Source organism: Pagrus pagrus (genome assembly GCF_965226575.1).
Source record: "Pagrus pagrus genome assembly, chromosome: 6".
Taxonomy (NCBI): Eukaryota; Metazoa; Chordata; class Actinopteri; order Spariformes; family Sparidae; genus Pagrus; species Pagrus pagrus.
Window position 1 is genome coordinate 22,353,633 of NC_140190.1, and position 17,779 is coordinate 22,371,411.

The window sequence follows — 17,779 nt, forward strand, 5'->3', positions numbered from 1 at the left end:
ATAAGGTCTGTGTTTAACACAACCTTAAGAGAATTTCACTTTTGATTTTACGATCCTATAAGCTTTTAGCTGAGGGAACCAGGACGGTGCTAACTTCCGGGTTAGCCAACAGCACTCTATGCTATGGTTAAGGTTTGGTTCGGTATCGGGCACAGAAACTACTTGGTTAGGTTCAGGTAAAATATATCATATGCGGTGAAAAGTATGTTTTAACATCATTAAACCCGAAATAGCTGTTTTTGGCCGCTTGAGGGTAGCAAGAACAAGTTGTGAACGCAACTCTGACATCAAGTTTATATGGCCAACTTAAGCAAACGTCAATAAAATAATCATTCAGTTGGAGTCGTGTTTCAGGCCACCTGAAGAATGTATGTTTTTTGGTCTCTACCAACTCCTCAGGGAAATTTCCAGGTCTTTAGCGGCTCGATGCTCCACTATGTTCCCCAGCTGGTCTCTCACTGTGCTGTGGTAAGTAACAGTGCCACATGCTGAGATGTACTGTATCTAGAAAAGTAACTAACATCTGGTATTCCAACTATAAATAAGATTCTTCAAAAAATAACTTTTTGTTCTTCTTTGTCCCTGTTTGTTTAAAAAATTCAAAAGATAATCAGTAATAATTAATGCTGTGCTAAATTTAGGTGAATAGACAAAAGCATTGCATAATTAAGTGTTCTCATTTGTCCAACAGAAAGCAGTCCTAGCCAAAACATATTTAGGACTTCATCATCCTCTTTTTAAAAGCTTTCCCAAGGTCTGGCACAGGTGGGGAGGCAATTAGGCCAGACAGAGTGCCTGGGCTGTAATACCCCGAAGGAATCGCAGGAAAGGTGATAATGATATTTTAGGGCAAAGGGTGCAGTGAATATTCTGGCAATCCTGCCGACTACTTAACTATAAGCTAATATGTACTGTGTGCCTAAGAAAGAATAAAAAAACACCTGGCGCTGGTTTGCAACAGCCATTATCTCCTTGATGTTCTCCTTGCTGTCCTGATTGCCATGCCTCCTCTGGAGATGACTGTGGATTCTTCCCTTTAGGCTCTTTCTCACTCTGTCGACTCCGCTCTTTCCTTCCCATTTCCATTTTTAGCTTTTTACCTGTCACTCCTGGAGCATCACAGTGAGTGAGCGGACAGACCTCAGTGTCTCGCTCAAGGACACTTTATCACAAACTTGGCTGTTAATGGGCTAGATTGGCGGTTAACGGCTGTAATGGGTGTTGTCACGTCCCTGGATCGAAACCGATGTACGGTGATCTTATGGGAACAAACAAGGCAAAGGACACTACTGACATCTTTAATGATGTCTAAATGAAGCCATTTTCCTTGATATTTTTTCTTGCATTTCCCCCCTGCAACCACCCAACCCCCACAAATCGCTCCCTGTCTCGCTCTCTGCTCAGAAGTAGGCTATACAATGAGAGGGAGGAGAGATAAACAGACGTGAGTCCCCCGTTTCTGACTGCTGCTGTGGAGGGAGGAGAGAGCCGGTCATACAAGGAGAAAAGAGAGAATAAACATCCAAAACACACACATGGATATAAAATGTATGCATTTACAGTTTATGACTGCATTAACGTGACACGCATATCGTACGTTCCCATCATAACAACAGAGCATGTGGACACAACATACTGTACAGGAAGAGATTCATATCTGGACTTATTTCCTTTCCTTCCTGACAGAGACGGATTTTTTTTTCGACCCGTCTCAAGCAAGCAGGGACAAGCCCGCTTTATCATGTTATCACATATCTCTATACATGTAGCCCATTTTAAAGATGTGTTTATGGGCATATGCTGACTCCTTCTTCTGTAGACGATGGCTGTCACCTTCACAAACCTTGTGAAATGAAGAAAACAAAGCACCTCTGTTCTGTTCACAGCTGCCTCACTTGCAACTAATTTTCTGTAACTGCTCTTTTGGTGAGGAACAAGAGTCACCTTGAGCCTTTGTAGTTAAATCACAGCAGCTCTTTTCCTCACCTCTAATCCATACATTGCATAACATAGCAAGCCCTCCCTTCACATCTACTGTAATATAGTGCCTACCTGCTGCAAAATAAAGAGGTAGAGTCAGGGAGTGGGTGGGGGATGGGGCGCAAATTAATGCAAATAATAAGACAGAAGACTATAATGTGTGTATGAAGTAAACATATGTGTATATCTCTTTTTTGACCCGATGATCCTATTTCTGTCTGTTAGGAAATGCACCAAGAGAACATCGACATGGATGACACACCAAATTTAAATGGAACCGGCGTTGGTTGCGTTGAGCTCGTGTTGTGTTATGTCGACATTAATTTATTCAATGGGGTTTTGAACCAATAAAGTTAAGAACCACCAGGTTGCATAACGCACCTAGCACTCCCTCCACATCACTGCAGCCATCCAAAACAAGGACTGATCCCCGACCCAAACAAACACACACACACACACACACACACACACACACACACACACACACACACACACACACACACACACATTTCACCTAGGTACAGGGCAGAGATACACGGCATCAAAATGGAGGACAGTGGAGTCTGCTAAATGTGATTTTATTCCATTATGTAATCCTCTAACCCAGTGACAAATCACCAGACAGCAGCCCTGTCATACATTTTTGATCCCGCTCATTGTGTCTCTTTTTTGGAGCTTTCTTTTTTTTTTTTTAAACCATCTAGCACATTTTCTGTACCTGTATTTTCTCACCTTCTCTGACACCTTTTTTCTCCCCACCTCCTCTTTTTCCTCCCTCTGTTTTACCCCTCTCCCTCTCTTCTTACATGATTCCTCACCCTTCCTTATCTTTCCTCTCCTTGCCTTTATTTCCCAACCACCCACTCTCGTTTCTATCTCTCTTAATCTCCCCCATCTCTCACAATTCAACCCACATCAAGTCTGTTTGGTTTCCTCTTTCCATCCACCTCCTTTCCCTCTCCATCTTATCTCTCCATCCTCTAATCCTCTGAGACATCCCTCCTCTCCCATCTCCCTTTTTCTAAATGTCTCAACCCTGTTTCTCTCTCTTCCTCCCCTTTCTTTATTCTTTCAATGACCCCCCACAGGTCTTACCAGGTGTGGGCTACAGTGAAGCGTCGCCTCTGTCTGATGCTCTTGTTGACCATCATCTTGCGAAAAAGGCGTGGGGAGCTTCTGGGGGACAGTTTGGGGGACGTGGCGCCCCTCTTCCCTCCCACCACACCTGGCATTTTGGGAGGCTCCAGCTCCAGGTGCATGTGCTCCTTGAACGTCCGGATGCAGGAGTCCATCTCGACGCTCAGCTCGTTGGACGACATCTCCGCGAGCCGGCTTGACTTTCCTTCGCCTTTCAGAATTCTGGCCCTTTCTGTCCGAATTCAGTCACATCAGCTGGTCATGCACAGCTGATTTTGTTCTTATCCCGACACAAAGAACTTTACAGACAGATTGAGGCTACCTCATGCGCAAGCATTCACTGAGGACAAGGCCAGCTCACACATACCTTTTTGTTGTTTGTGTCGCCTCTGTGCTTTCTATCCTTCCCCCTTTCCCTAGTTCTTCACGGGTTTAGGGATTAGCCAGCCAGCAGTCGTGCCCTCTCCCTCTCTCTTTCCTTCAGCTCATGCACCGTGCTTTAGGAGAGCTTTACCACAGCAGGTTCACACACAGCTCGTTCAGAGGGAGAAGAATTCCTCCTCTCCCATTGCCCTCCTGGTCTTGCTGTCTGTTAAGTGCACACCCCAGTGCTCTATCACTCACCCTCCTCTCCTCAGTGTCTTTCTGTTGGTGCCACCTCAGTACCAACTCTTTCTCTCAGTCCATCCAGGCAGCTTGATGTTGGAGGATCTCCCTTATGAAAGATTCAGGAGGGCTGAAAACTGCTCTCTGCTTCCTTGTGCCTCGCTCTCCCCTCCATCAACTCCTGCTTGACTGACCTCCTCTCTCTGCAAACAGCCCCCCCACCTCTCCCAAAGGCACTCCCGGTGTGCCACAGAGTGACTCCCACTATGCCGAGCCTGAAGTCAGATTTCCCTTCACTCGCACAGTCAGAGCGGTGAGCACAGCACAGCACAGCACAGCACAGCACGCAGGCAAATGCTTCACTTGCTGTTTCATTCAGAATATACACAAGGAGCTGGGAGCAGGCACGCAGCGAGTGCAGGCCACGCCTCCGCTGTCAGGGATTGGCTGGTGGTTGTTGTGACGACAGGCAGGCAAGCACGGTAACAGGTTGTGAGATTTATTATTTATTTTCCCTGTTTAGCCAGCATTTGTGGTAATGCTGCTGATGATGTTGTGACCTTTATTGAGGCAGGCAACTGGTGAGTGCAGGCCAAGAAAAAAAATGGCAATTTGGAGTGAGGATAAAAGCAAACAGCTTAATGGGCATCAGTGAGTAGAAACATACACAACGCTCAAAGGTCAGCTGATTCAAATAAACACTTTAAAGAATGCACATTAAGGTCCCGCTGCAGTCAGAAGGCAACAAGATTATAATTTACGACACAAAGTATATTACCCCACAGTGTATCCAACAATTTCTCTCTCACACACACACACACACACACACACGTACAAATGCACACTTTCACCCTTCCATAATTCTGTCTGAATGGAGGCAATACAACCATGATATTTGCTCAGTGTGTAGAGAAAGAAAGAAAGGATTGATAGATGCAGTCATCCCACATGCACAAAGGGCTACTCTGAGTGGTGAAAAGAAGACAGAGAAAAAGAGGGGCAATGCCCTGAAGGTAAAGACGCAGAGAAGACGAGGGCGAGAAATCCAAAAGGAACATCACAAGAGGCAGAATGGCAGCGTGACGAGTATGTGAAATGTGAGCACTTGCTCGTCTACTCGGTGGACTGATTTGTTTTGGTCGTGAGTCATTGATGACTCTGAGCTATCCAAGCATGGAGTGCGTTCTCACTAAACGGCTTGCCAATAAATCTCTTGAAAATAGTCTTCCCAAGCTTGTATGTAAAAAAAGAAAAGACTTGTAGTAATATGAGGCGTCATGGGAGCACAGCCGGCCAGAGTGTGTAACATTTGTTGGTGGTTTAAAATCAGCCGATGATGCATTCACTGGTTCCTTTTCATCACTCCCACTTTCATCACTGTGATTTTTTCTTACTACCACAAATAATCAATTTCGCCAGGAAACAGGATGAAATAATACTTGACAAACATCGGACACAGAATTAACTAGAAGTAGTAGTAGTAGGCACAACAGTCCTCTTTAATTCAATCAAGCCTAATCCAATATCAAAAATAAACACTTAAGTCAGTTAGATCTGGATTTTTCAGGCTTTTTGCATTAACACCAGCCACCTTAACACAGCTGATTTCTTTTTCCTCAGGATCTATGCATTATTCCCAGGTGAAAATGTAACTTCCTTGTCAAGACATTTCACTAAAACCTACTGGTAGCAATATGGGAAAAGTAAGGAGGCTCACCAGAGTACGTAGGATTGATCTTCTGGGGACCATGACTGTCTACACAAACCTTTATTGCGATCCACCTTATTGTTGTTGACATATTTCAACGGTGACCGACACAAAGTGCTGCCACAGCTAAAAAGCACTTTATAGAAGACCACAGTTTCTCCATCTTCTTGATAAAACACCTGTACATACAATCTTAAAATGATACTGCTGTCTCTTGCACATTAGTTAGATTACTGCACTGAAAAGGAACGTGAAGAACGAAGAATGACAAAGCACAAATGAGAGGGGCAGAAAACCAATGCCAGCCGAGTCATTTTATGACAGATTGAAAGAGATTGAATTAGAGTGACTGGGCCATTTCATTCCACATCAAACTCTAGTTCTGACATCCTTGAGGGCTTGAATGAAAGCACACAATGCAGCGTCACAGCACAGGAAGAACTGGCATATACAACAGGCCCTGCAGCCGACAGTGAGGTAGCTCTGCCAGGTCTTTGCTGGTGTGTTATGTTCCTGTGGGCCTGAATATTGATAGCGGTATAAAATGCTTCAATGCAATCATAAAAATTAAGGTCTTAAGTGCTGAAATGATTACTCAATTAACCAGTTATTTGGTTAACAGAAAAGTAATTGACAATACTGGATTGTATTACTGATTAATTGTTTAAGTCATTTATCAAAACTGTGCACAGTCATGCTAATGGCTCTGTGAGGCACGGCACGGCTTTGAGCTACATACAATGTTTAACTAGTGCAATATTTACCATGGTAGCCAAGAGCATTTTTAAGTTCGCACTGAACACAAAGTATAACTGATGGGATAAATTTTAAATTTTGACCAACTGGTGGCACTTGATGAAAAGTTATAGGATCACCCACGTGATCACAATTCACCTTGAGAGGGACAAGAACGTTTGTACCAAATTTAACTGCAAGCCGTCCAGAAGTTGTTCAGACATTTCACTTAAAACCACAAATGTCAACCTCAGGGTGGCACAACAAGAAAAGTCAGGCTTAATCTAAAAGTCCATCCTCTGGGCTTGCGGACTGAGCCCTCACAGACTTCAGCTGTACGTACTGTGAGGTGTTCACGGTCATCGTGTCAAGGCAGTGTAAGCCACTGATAAACAGGCCAACACTATAGCCTGCACTTCTACACACTCCTGTATCATGATGTGGTTGAATATTATTTCTTGCTTACACAATTCTAGTAATGTTTTGTTCAAAGTACTGTTTCACACATTCGCTTTAAGTTGTTTTTTCAATGCGCAACTGGAAAATGGTCACGTTCTTATTGCAATGAATTGTGGGTAATTAAATCAGTGAAGTCCGGTGAAGTCTGCACCCAAAGCGAACGCTCTCAAGTCTACAGACAGTCAGCTTGAAGGCCCTTGTGGACTGGATAAACTGTGTGTTTGGACAGCCATCAGCACTTTCCGCAAACGCACCCGCAGTCCCGAGTCCAGGAGTTAGCAAGAGCAGGGAAGTCCGGACATTTGGATGCACCTCAGAGGATCAGAACCAATGACATATATAAAGATGGACAACATTACGGCTCCTTAAGAGTGAAAACATGTTGATTGCCCCCTGGTGGATGGCTGCAGTGCGGGTCATAAACCCCTCCCCCTCCATGTTAGCAGATGGGACATGGGCCAAACTATAAACTCAAAGTACACATCAAGTGTTCCCAAAGACAAATTCTGTCATTTTAGGTTGTTCTTATCACTCTGATCAATGGTCAAGATTTCACTCTTTTTAGTTTTAGTTTTTTTTAGTTAATTAGTTATTTGATGCTATTAAAAGCTGAGACCTGCTTGCGACTAAGCAGGTCTGTGTATGGGCGGGAACTCGATACCAAGGCTCCATGGACTGATAACTGCTGCGTAGACTCCAAATGATGTCACCAATGCAATATAGTGGTCGTGTCTAGGATAGTTTGGCTGCAGTGTTGTACACTGGAAGGAAGTGGAGACACTTCATCCATCTTTATACATGTACTGTAAATGGTGAGGACAGAAAGAGGAATTCATCTTCTGGGAACCACGATTGTTCTTTCAAAATGTCGGGGAAAGTCATCCAGTAGTTAAGATATCTTGGCCTGGACAGCCAGACCGCATTACAACACTAGAGCTGCACCTCCAGCATGGCTGAAAATTTCTCTGGATCTTTACATCACTGTAAATGACATACCTTTGGGTGTTTTTAACATCGGTCAAGCAATTTGAAAATGTCCCATTGGGTCCTACAATCCTGTGATGAGCTTTGGTCTCACATCTTACTTACTGTGAGATCTTTTTAAATGATTAATCAGATAAAATATTCAGTAAATCATTAGCAGCAGCCCTAAGGCTCCTTTGCTTTTCTCTATAGTGCTTTTCCGCTGAGGCTGCAGTCTCTCTGGTTTTAGCTTTATACAGATCCGTGTAATGTTGCGGGACTGTTTTGACAGGATTATTCCCATTTGGATACTTGTTATGCCACATACTAATTTGAACAAACACAGATGTAAGAGGAAGAAGATGACAGAACTGATCCAGTTAACAATTTCCTGATCTTCTTTCCTACCTTGATGAACGAGTATAGGGTTAAAATTTTCATACGCATCCTTCTAGCTGCCCCCAAGCCTCACCTGTCACTTTCCATAATGTCACAACATGCAAGAGAGACGCTTCAGCCTGCCCCATGTTGCCTCAGTCTTTGGTCTCCTACAGTGAAACCCCGAGCAGGGCAGCCAGATCATCCTTAGGACCCGTCTGTCCAGAGACTGTTCCTTATTCCCCGTTTCTCTCAGAGAGGTGAAAAACAATACTGCACTGTGGCTCAGATTAACAGACCTGTATTAATTCGCAAAGGTCAATGGACAAACAGAGAAAGAGACTCAAACACAAAGAGACAGCAGATAATAAACACTGAAGTGCTGGGTTTTTTCCAATAAACATGTACACCTGCAGCTGCTTTATAAGCAGCAGGGGAAAAGGGCTGAAAAGAGGCTGTGAATTATTTATTCATATGAATTATATCCACCCAATCAATGCACATAAAAACAAAGGATAAAAGGTCATAGAAATGGAAAACAAACGACATACAAAGTAAAAGGTGAGCAGAGAACAACAACAAAGGTGACGCAGATGATTTGTGGTAACATATGAAAGAGATGGAGAAAAGACAGAACAAAGGGGATGTTGATTTCAAGGTAACCATGTCAAAATTTCTCCTGAGAACATGGAAAGAGTCGTGAAGATTTCCCCCTGGGATGTGTGAGTATACTATAGCACAGAGACAGTTATCCCATAAAAAAAAATGCCTGTAAACTCACAGCCTAACAGACTAAAATACCCCGAGACTCAGGTTTAATTCACACTCACACATGAGCGGATTGCCATGCAACAGAGTGACAACCAGGAGAGTAGCCAAGGTAAATATGACGGATTATTCCCGAACCAAAACTCTCCCAAAGCCGATGAAAGTGTGGAGGACACGACTGCTCGCCCCGAGGATTTAGCCTAAAACTGGATCGTATTTGGCCATCCAATGTTCCCCTAGCTAAGCTGCATAATCATGCAAAATGATGTGGAAATGTTAGATGCATGTTGACTGTTGGTGTGTTGTTGACGCTGACATGAGAGGCGCTTCCACATATATTGAGAGTGGCGTTGCACTAAGAGCCCCAACAATCAATAAAAAGGATAATTAGAGCGTTTAAATCAGATAAAACGACTAAAAAGCTTCACAAAATTCTACTCAGCTGGAGGAGCGTGAACAAATCTAATCGACACTATTAGCCTTTGTTCACTTCCACATATTTATTGACATAATTGATGTTTGCTTTGTAAAATTAAAGCTTTTTTCTGTTCATCTGTGTCCAAAATGTTGAGTTAATTTGCTGCTAGCAATGAAATATGAAAAAATTCCAAGGGGGTTCATTTTTACCCACACTGTATGGTACACCTGCTGGGACTGACAAAGTACTCCATCTATCTATAATCATGTTATATAATATCCTAGTGTAGACTGTTATAGCTGATGGTATCTAATTACTCTGCCACTAATTTCACCACTGTGTCGCTTTGCTTGAGACTAACTGTGGGTGTCGTATGTGTATTGCTATTGCCTAATTGCTATTGTCTGAAGTATGAGATAGGAGGACAGAAGTACTGTAACATTATAAACAATAATGAGAGTTTATATCGGGAGGAAATCGACATTCTTGCAGACTGGTGCACGGAGAACAATCTTCTGCTGAACGTCAGCAGAACCAAGGAAGAAAGGAAGCTACGACACACACTCCTGTCTACATCAGTGGAGCTGAGGTGGAGCAGGTGAACAGTTTCTCAACATCAACATCACAGAGAACCTATATTAGTCATCACACATCACCACCCTGGTAAAAAAAATAAATAAAAAAAGCACAAAAAAGGCTCTACTGTCTGAGGACATTCTTGTCAGCTTTCACAGAGGAACAATAGAAAACATCCTGACTGGAAACATCACAAACTGGCATGGTTCATGCACGGCCCAGGACAGGACGGATCCACAGTGAGTGATTAAAACCGTCAAGAACATCACTGGTACCATCTACAGAGCATCAGAGACATCAGTGAAGTGAGATGTCTGCACAGAGCCCAAAGATACTAAAAGACAACACCCACCCCAGCCACAGTCTGTCACCCTGCTGCCATCTGGCAAAAGATACAGAAGTATCCGCTGTTGCACCACCAGACTACAGAGCAGCTTCTTTCACCAGGCTGTGCGACACCTCAATTCATCCTTCTCCACTCCATAAAATGATTTGTTTTGTACTGATTCTCCTATAAAGCGGGAAGGAACTTAAACTTAATTTTGTTTTGCATCCTGGTGTGTTAAATGACTAATAATCTAACCCTGAAACTTTGATCAAATATATAGCGTTTGGTGTTAAAGGATGCAGGTGTAGTTTTAGTTTGAAAACATGAGGGGTGGGTCATGTAAAATACCAGACACAAAAAGAAAATACTGAGTTTAATAACACTGTGTAGTTTCCATTTCATTTTTATTATATTTTAAGATCTCTATTTATATGTACTTTTTTCTGACATTGTGCTGCTGTAACACCCAAATTTCCCCTCTGTGGGATCAATAAAGGATAATCTTATCTGATCTCATCTCTTACGGTCAGTACTGAATAGCTGGACACATGACACATTAAGACAAGTACAATCTTTGTGCGTAATTCGTCCGCCTGGGTCTCTGTGCCTGCTAAAATGAAATGTCTAAGATTCAATTTCTGCTCACTGGCTGCGTGGATTACTCACACCCACACGAAAGCTGTCTGGACGCCATCAGAGAGGCCAGTGCTCAACAACACACCGCACAAAGAAAGTACACAGAGTGCAGACAAGCTGTAATCTGGCCGGTGTCGTCCTGACCCCAGGTGAGGAACATGTCCAAATATAGTTTCAAATCTTGTTTGGAGAGGAATCGGAAATGGGAAATTTCATTCACAATAGGAAATTATATCGTTAGACATCAAAGAGAGCGCTGGTTTGGACTAAATAGATAATTGTTTACACACAGAAGCATTCTGGGAAGACTTTCCTCATACCTAGTACTGAATGTACTGGAATTACAAGCGAATATCGTCACCAGACATTTGGGCTGTGCAATATGACAATACATATCACAGACATTTTCTGTAAATACAATTAATAAATAGTTTTTATCAAATTATCACATGGAAATGTATGTATTTATGTTTTGAGCACTCATCTGTACTTGTTTACATGTATGACATGGTTCTTGAGTTGTTGGTAAAGCAGGTCTTCCATGTTTGTTTGTGTTGCCTTCATGCAAATTTCCCGCCTGCATGGACACCGTGAGGAAGAACACAAAGCGTTATCCAAATGATGAAAAATACTGCCGGAATAAATGACGGAGCACAGTATGTAACAACAGACATTCTTCTATTGTCACACAATAAATATTGTCAGAGCAGCTTTCCCAGGCAGAATAATTGGGCTTTTGTGATGCATGTCTGAAATATCACCTTATTACAATAAAGCCACTGTGAAACAACTGTGCATGACAACCTTTTCATAGAACTCAACGCTTACAAAGAAAAGCATTTTCTAAATTGTACACCTGTCTTGTCTTGTAATATCTATATATATTTTTACTGATAATGTCAAGGCTACGTCACAAAATGCGAGAACTTGGGCTTGCAGAACTCTATATTGGGGTGCTGAGTACAGGCAGAAATATGGATGTTACCCTTTTCTCTTGTGCAAACATAGCCACTGGCTCTCAGTCAACTACTGTTATGTGTTTTGGGGTATTTGTGAACACCAGTATATTAAAAAAAAAAATAAAAAAAATAATTGCAAGTGTGAGGCGAAAGATGTAGGCAGACCAAAATACACTTGGCAACATTTACTCATGTACTGTATAGTGGCCAAAAGCAGGGTGGACAGGAAATAGCATGGGCAGAGTTATAAACATAAACCGCGGGAGCTCTCATGGCTGGCAGGCTAACAACAGCAGCCAATAAACTTGTTAATTATACCGTTAAAGTTCAATCAAAGTCAAACTTCATGCTAAGCACAAGAGTGGGGTCAATTTGCATCTAGAGGCAAAGGTGTCCCGTCCTGTTCCATACAGAAATGAACAGGATGAGAATTTTGGTCTGACTGTGCCATAAAGGTTACTTCTTCCTTAACATCATCACTTGAGGTTTTGCAGTATATCACAGATTCACAGTGGCATTAACTTTTCTTTTATTTGTCTCAAGTAACAAAATACACTGAAGAAAATAGTCTTTTCCTCTCGTGCTTTTGGGTGGTGTTGCGTCACAGCGTTACCTTCTGAGTAAAGTAGCTTGTTAGAGTACTTTTGCAATACATACTGTAAAATGAAAAGCCCCTTGCAATTCTTTGCGCATATCACTACTTATATTATCCGGAGGATGCATGTCTTCCTTTAAATGTATTGACTCTACTGACTCCCAAAATGATTAATAAAGTTGTCTGAGTCTGAGTCTGAGTCTGAGACATTGGATGGCATGTTTCACAACCCATAATCTGTAACTTTGCAGGCTATTAACGGGAATGAAAGATATATATATTCATATAACATGTAAATCTTTTTGCATTTAAAGAAATTTAAAAGTTTGAAGTTGAAGTACACAAAAGGAAACAAAACGAAAAGGAACGGGGAAATACAGCGAAATTCTTACAGTGGCGGAATTCTATTATTTAAAATAACTAAGTAATGAATTGCGAAACTAAGGTGTCACGTTAATCATAACAACAAACAAGTAATCTTCACAGTATTATCACTTGGTGCTGACTTTCATTAACAGTTTCTGTCTGCACCAGCGCTGGCTTTTCTCAGGCGGTGGCACAAGCTCACCCAGCCAGGCACAATTTCAACAATCAATCCTTGAGGCACTCTGAGCCCTGAAACAATTGTGTACATCAGCAGGAAAAATAATTGAATCCCAAAATAACTTCCTGCCCCCGTCTCGCCCTCCCACTCATTGATGAAAGCACTTAAATTAGTACAAGTAGAAAAAGAGGGGACTGAGAGGAGTTGAGGGAAGTGCTGAGGGCTGGTATTTAAACTGTGTTACAGACAGATAAAGACCCACATATAATACATACACACACACAAACACACATCTACCAGCCTTCAAGAAGGTTCTGCTGACCCTGGCGTTTAGCAGCAGTGATGCCTGAAGGAGACATAGCTCTTTAAAAGTGAGGAGGGGGGGGAGCACGAGGGAGACCTGTCTGCCTCTACCACCGGGGTGACTGACGGCTGACACAAACCTCACCTGTTATAAAGTCTGCGGTTGCCTGAGCGGACCGTACAGCCACCAATAAGCTCGCTGTTAACAGAAAGAAATGGAGATTGTCATCAGACAAAATCAAAACTAAATGTGTTCAGATTGGTGATAAATTAGGGGAAAAACATCATTAGGTGTCTTATTGAGTGACCACAAGCCTCAAGAAAGCTTCAGTGTTCAGTGGTGTTTGATTGTGGTGATATAGAGCTCTGTGTAACACATCAGCCCAAGCTTTTTATTTCAATCTGTCGCCAGTCTGTTTGTGTGAGTACAAACCTTTGTGTGTGAGCTGAACCACCAAACCGTGTTCACACTGCACTCCTCTGGTAGAAATATAAAGTGCAGTTCTCTTGGAGAACTCACTCATATCACTTCTCAATAAACAGGACTCGATGATTCATCCAAGAACATCCATGTGAATTTCTCACTTAGTGCGCCAACTTCCATGCCTCATTGACAGGTTTTTGCTTAAAGATATAATATGTACGTTTTCTGCGTTACAATGTCTAAAAGCAGCTAGATTTTTGTAACATGTTTTTTTTAAATTGTGTACTTAAATTCTCACAAATGTTTCCAACACTGTTCAAAATTAAGACAAATCTGCAATTCGATTCAAGGCAATGATAGGCAAGGCAAGATAAAACTGAGGGGTCAACAGGTAATTACAAGATAGAAAAGAAGACAAAAAATAATAATTCTTCATAACATACAGTTTTTCTGGGTTTTTGTCAAATATTCGATTTTTTCTTCAAGAGTTTTTGGACTTTAACTTTTCCAAATTCAACAGTCCTGGAAGGGAGCATCACTCTTTGGTTAATCTCCTCTTAGACATGTGCAATCTCTCACTGCACAACTAGCATTACTTCCCTAAAAAAGTTATAACCGAAAAGGTTTGGGGACCTGTGACCAAGAGCATATTCGACGGATGTGTCAGTGTGAGTCACTCACATTGACACATCCGTCAGTTGGCCAATACCAAAAATACACATCTAAAAATGCCAAAAGAAAGAGAACAGCACATTGTTCCAGCATCACAGTGACCCAAATATCGCTGGTAGTTACAACAGGACACACACACACACACACATACACACATACACACACGTACACCTTTCTCGAGCACAGGGCCAATCAGGGCTGATTAGCTCGTTAAGTAAAAGCGTATCTGATTTTGACACGAGTGGACAACTGGCTGCTCGCCAGGAACTGGCCACTTGCTGCTCGTGTTTGTGTATGTGTTATCTGAAACTGCACATTGTACCTGTTGCTGTGCGTGTATGGGTGTGTGTGTGTCTGAAGGCATGGTGCATAAATAATGAAATGAGGCAGTGTCATCTTCAACAGGCTGAATGCAACATGACGGATCGGTCACTGATGCAGAGAGGTATTCTAACAAGACTTCCAGGACCAGGTAAGCCTGTGGTTTACTAACATAACTTTGTCTCCAGTGATTAGCTATAAAAAAGTTTGCTTAATTAAACTAATAGTGCCTCCCCACTAACTTCAAAGGTTCAGTTTAACGACAGACACATTCTTTACAGGTTGATTAACATCCATGAAGTTGTCACATGACGAGTGTGCACTTAAGGTCACAGTCAAATGATGCCAACAGCACAACATCGTGACAAGATCACCAAAACTGGCCACTATCCACTCTGTGCAGAGAGATTCAGAGAACAGAGGCAGTGACCAGGCAGAACACTTGCTTACATCAGTACCAAAAATATATAGTACAATGGCTCATAGTATACCCCAGTGCCTAATATCCTGTTCCTCAAATGACACCTGGAGATACGTACAGTCTCCAAGTCTAGAGAACACGTCGGCTTGATCACGCATATTATTGCAAATTAAGGCTGTCCACTCTTCAACAACCAAAACAAAATCCACATTGAAAGTCAGCACGGGCCTCCTTTACAGCACCCTGGGGAGGCAGAGCAGTATGATCCCCTGATGATCGGAGCACAGCAGGTACTGTTCTTCAAAAATGGGAACCACCACCCACATCTGCCACATGTAAGGCAATGTCCCTCAGCTCTTAAAGAGGTGTGGCAGTAGCACTTTACATTACAACATATATAATGTAATTATCAAAGTAATTACATGGGAATAGCTTGGTATTAACAACGGGGGAGCTCTAATATCTGGGTTATTTTATAATGATTGTGGGTTATTACAGGAACTTCCACAAGTGTTTCCAGGGAACAAGTCACAACATTAAACTAGTCATTTGTACAGTGTTACCTTGAACAAAGGGAATCTTTAGAACGTTATAATCTAATATTTAATAATATATCATTTCAATTTCAATTTGCCTTCTCCTCAACAGCTGTAACTCAAGAAACTTTTCACCACCCGACTCAATCCGCAGTCAAAGTCAGCACTTCTCCTCCCCTGCGGACCAGCCTGGGCCGAGGCCCTCCCCTCCTCTTTTGAGCTGTCTGACAGTTCCCCAGGTCTTCTTTGAGGTCAACTGTGAGTTTTTTCTCCACAGCCTCCTGTTACAGCTGAATCTATGCATCCATGACCACAGAGGGTGTACCTGCTATTACCTCCTGACACCCGTCTGCTGATTCAGGAGTAGAATCCAATCCTAAAGCCTCTGTCTTGAGCTATGTTTAGTTTGCAGTAAAAAAACAAAAAAACAAACACAGCCCATTCTCTGACCTCCTTTCCTCAGGAGGTAATAGTATTTTTAAATATTGAAGTGACAAGATTTCTCCCAATAAATTGTTTACCTGAGGTGGTAAACCACTAAGATTATGACACTTTTTGTCTCACAATTACTTTACTTGTCAGATTATACTGTAGACCTCATAGTTAACAGGTTATTGCAAATTGATTAGTTGGTAGTAGTCTACGTATCGGCAAACAACTAACTAGAGTGTCACAATTACCAAGTTTGTCCACCAGAGAGCGCTGACGAGTGGGTTGACTGATGTTAGATTTTTACCACTGACAGAGTAAACTGAGATAAAAACTAACTTTGATCATAAGTAAGTGCTGTTCGCGAGGAACACAATATCCACATAAAGCATATCCCTATCCAGGTACACTGATATGAAACACATACAGTGGGCAGGTGTTCTACTTCCACTGAACAAGTTTGTTCTGTTCTGTTTACAGTCCACTCACCATTCAGGATCAACAGGCGTGATGTCTATCCGAGGAGGGGCTCCAAAGGGCAAGGACGTCGGCCTGGCCATGATTTCATCATCAGGAGTCCTCGACCTCTCTGCCTGTCGCCATGACAACGGGGGAAGCTGCAGGTTGCCGGAGAAACGTCGTCGTCCGCGGCGCAGGTCAACACCCAGTGTGCAGGACGGAGATGTGAAGGACTCACTGAGGCAGCAATCAGGAGGCTCTTTGCTGTCCTGAGAAGAGACAGGACGGAAGGAGAAACAGCATGAAATTAAAGAACACCGTTCTGATAGATTTATTTAGAGTCACAGAGAGAAATGGAAAATGAGAGTACACCACTTTATTCTCACATTTATTCTTACAATGCTTGCCCACTAAGGGGCGCCACAGACTTGTTTCTGCCTAAAGATGGAGCACTAAAGCATTTCATCACATTCTCTGGTAACCTATTACAAAATATTTATCATTAAACCGACACCTCTTCTCAACTTTCTATTCTCTCAAATGACCTCATATAGGTGCAGTCTGATATGAATCCCACATGATTTCAAGGAATTTATTTTCTTATATAATCTCACTCATCCCTCCTTCTGAAGCCGCCACTCTTTGCTCACACCTAATTTACAGGCTTAATTTGCCTTGTTAGCGTGGGCTGTCTGTAGCAGACTGATTGCAGGGCATAAATAACCATGTTTATTCCTCAGCTGCGCGGCCTAATTTACATGTAGTCTGAAGGGCATGATAAATCCTGACTGACTCTGTTCGCTCATCAGCTGTTTACAGTCCTGGGCTGTATTCATTGAACATCTCAGAGACACACACAGAGAAATCGTCCTCAGCTTGACAAGGACTTGAATAACACGACCGTAAAGTCTCAACAAGGAGTAGAAGTTCTCTCCTTAGCTTTTGTCATCAGTCATGCTTTTGAAAATAATACATTTCACATTTTTTCTGTGGTTATTCACAAAGCAGTCAACCAATCTGTTAAATTCCTTCTCTTCAACAAACTAACCCGTCAAATATAAGGTGTGTTTGTCAGGTTTGATGCAGCTGGACTAAACTACAGCTGCAGCTTAAAAGACACCTGGCAGCACCTCATCATGTCATCACCTTGTCACTAGGACTACTGCCTCACAAGTATATGTCTCTGCGCACCAGTCAAGGTGCCGTTCACATCAATATCTTTCCTGACTTCTACAATAAAGGCTGTTGTGAGGACTTGGAAGGAGATTCTGAAAGGTTTTGTGTTTTGGGGAAAATGGAATTTATCACTACTGATGACGTGTATGATCAAAGTGGATTATTCCTAGTGAGAAACATGCTGTCTTCACTTATAGACTATTTTCGTTTACAGAGGACCGATAGAGAGCTTCGTCACGTGGTGCATC

At 42.3% G+C, this 17,779-nt stretch overlaps 1 protein-coding gene across 2 annotated transcripts in view; it reads right to left on the reverse strand.

Moving 5' to 3' along the window:
- Positions 1-17,779, reverse strand: part of pde4ba (phosphodiesterase 4B, cAMP-specific a) — a 180,512-nt gene that overhangs the window by 129,620 nt on the left and 33,113 nt on the right. The window contains exon 3 of one of the 2 annotated variants that reach the window (XM_084355859.1): positions 16,386-16,624. In XM_084355859.1, coding sequence (XP_084211985.1) covers positions 16,386-16,624 — 239 coding nt within the window. Of the gene's footprint in view, positions 1-3,075; positions 4,063-16,385; positions 16,625-17,779 lie in introns of those variants that run through there. The other variant, XM_084355860.1, reaches the window with a different exon arrangement.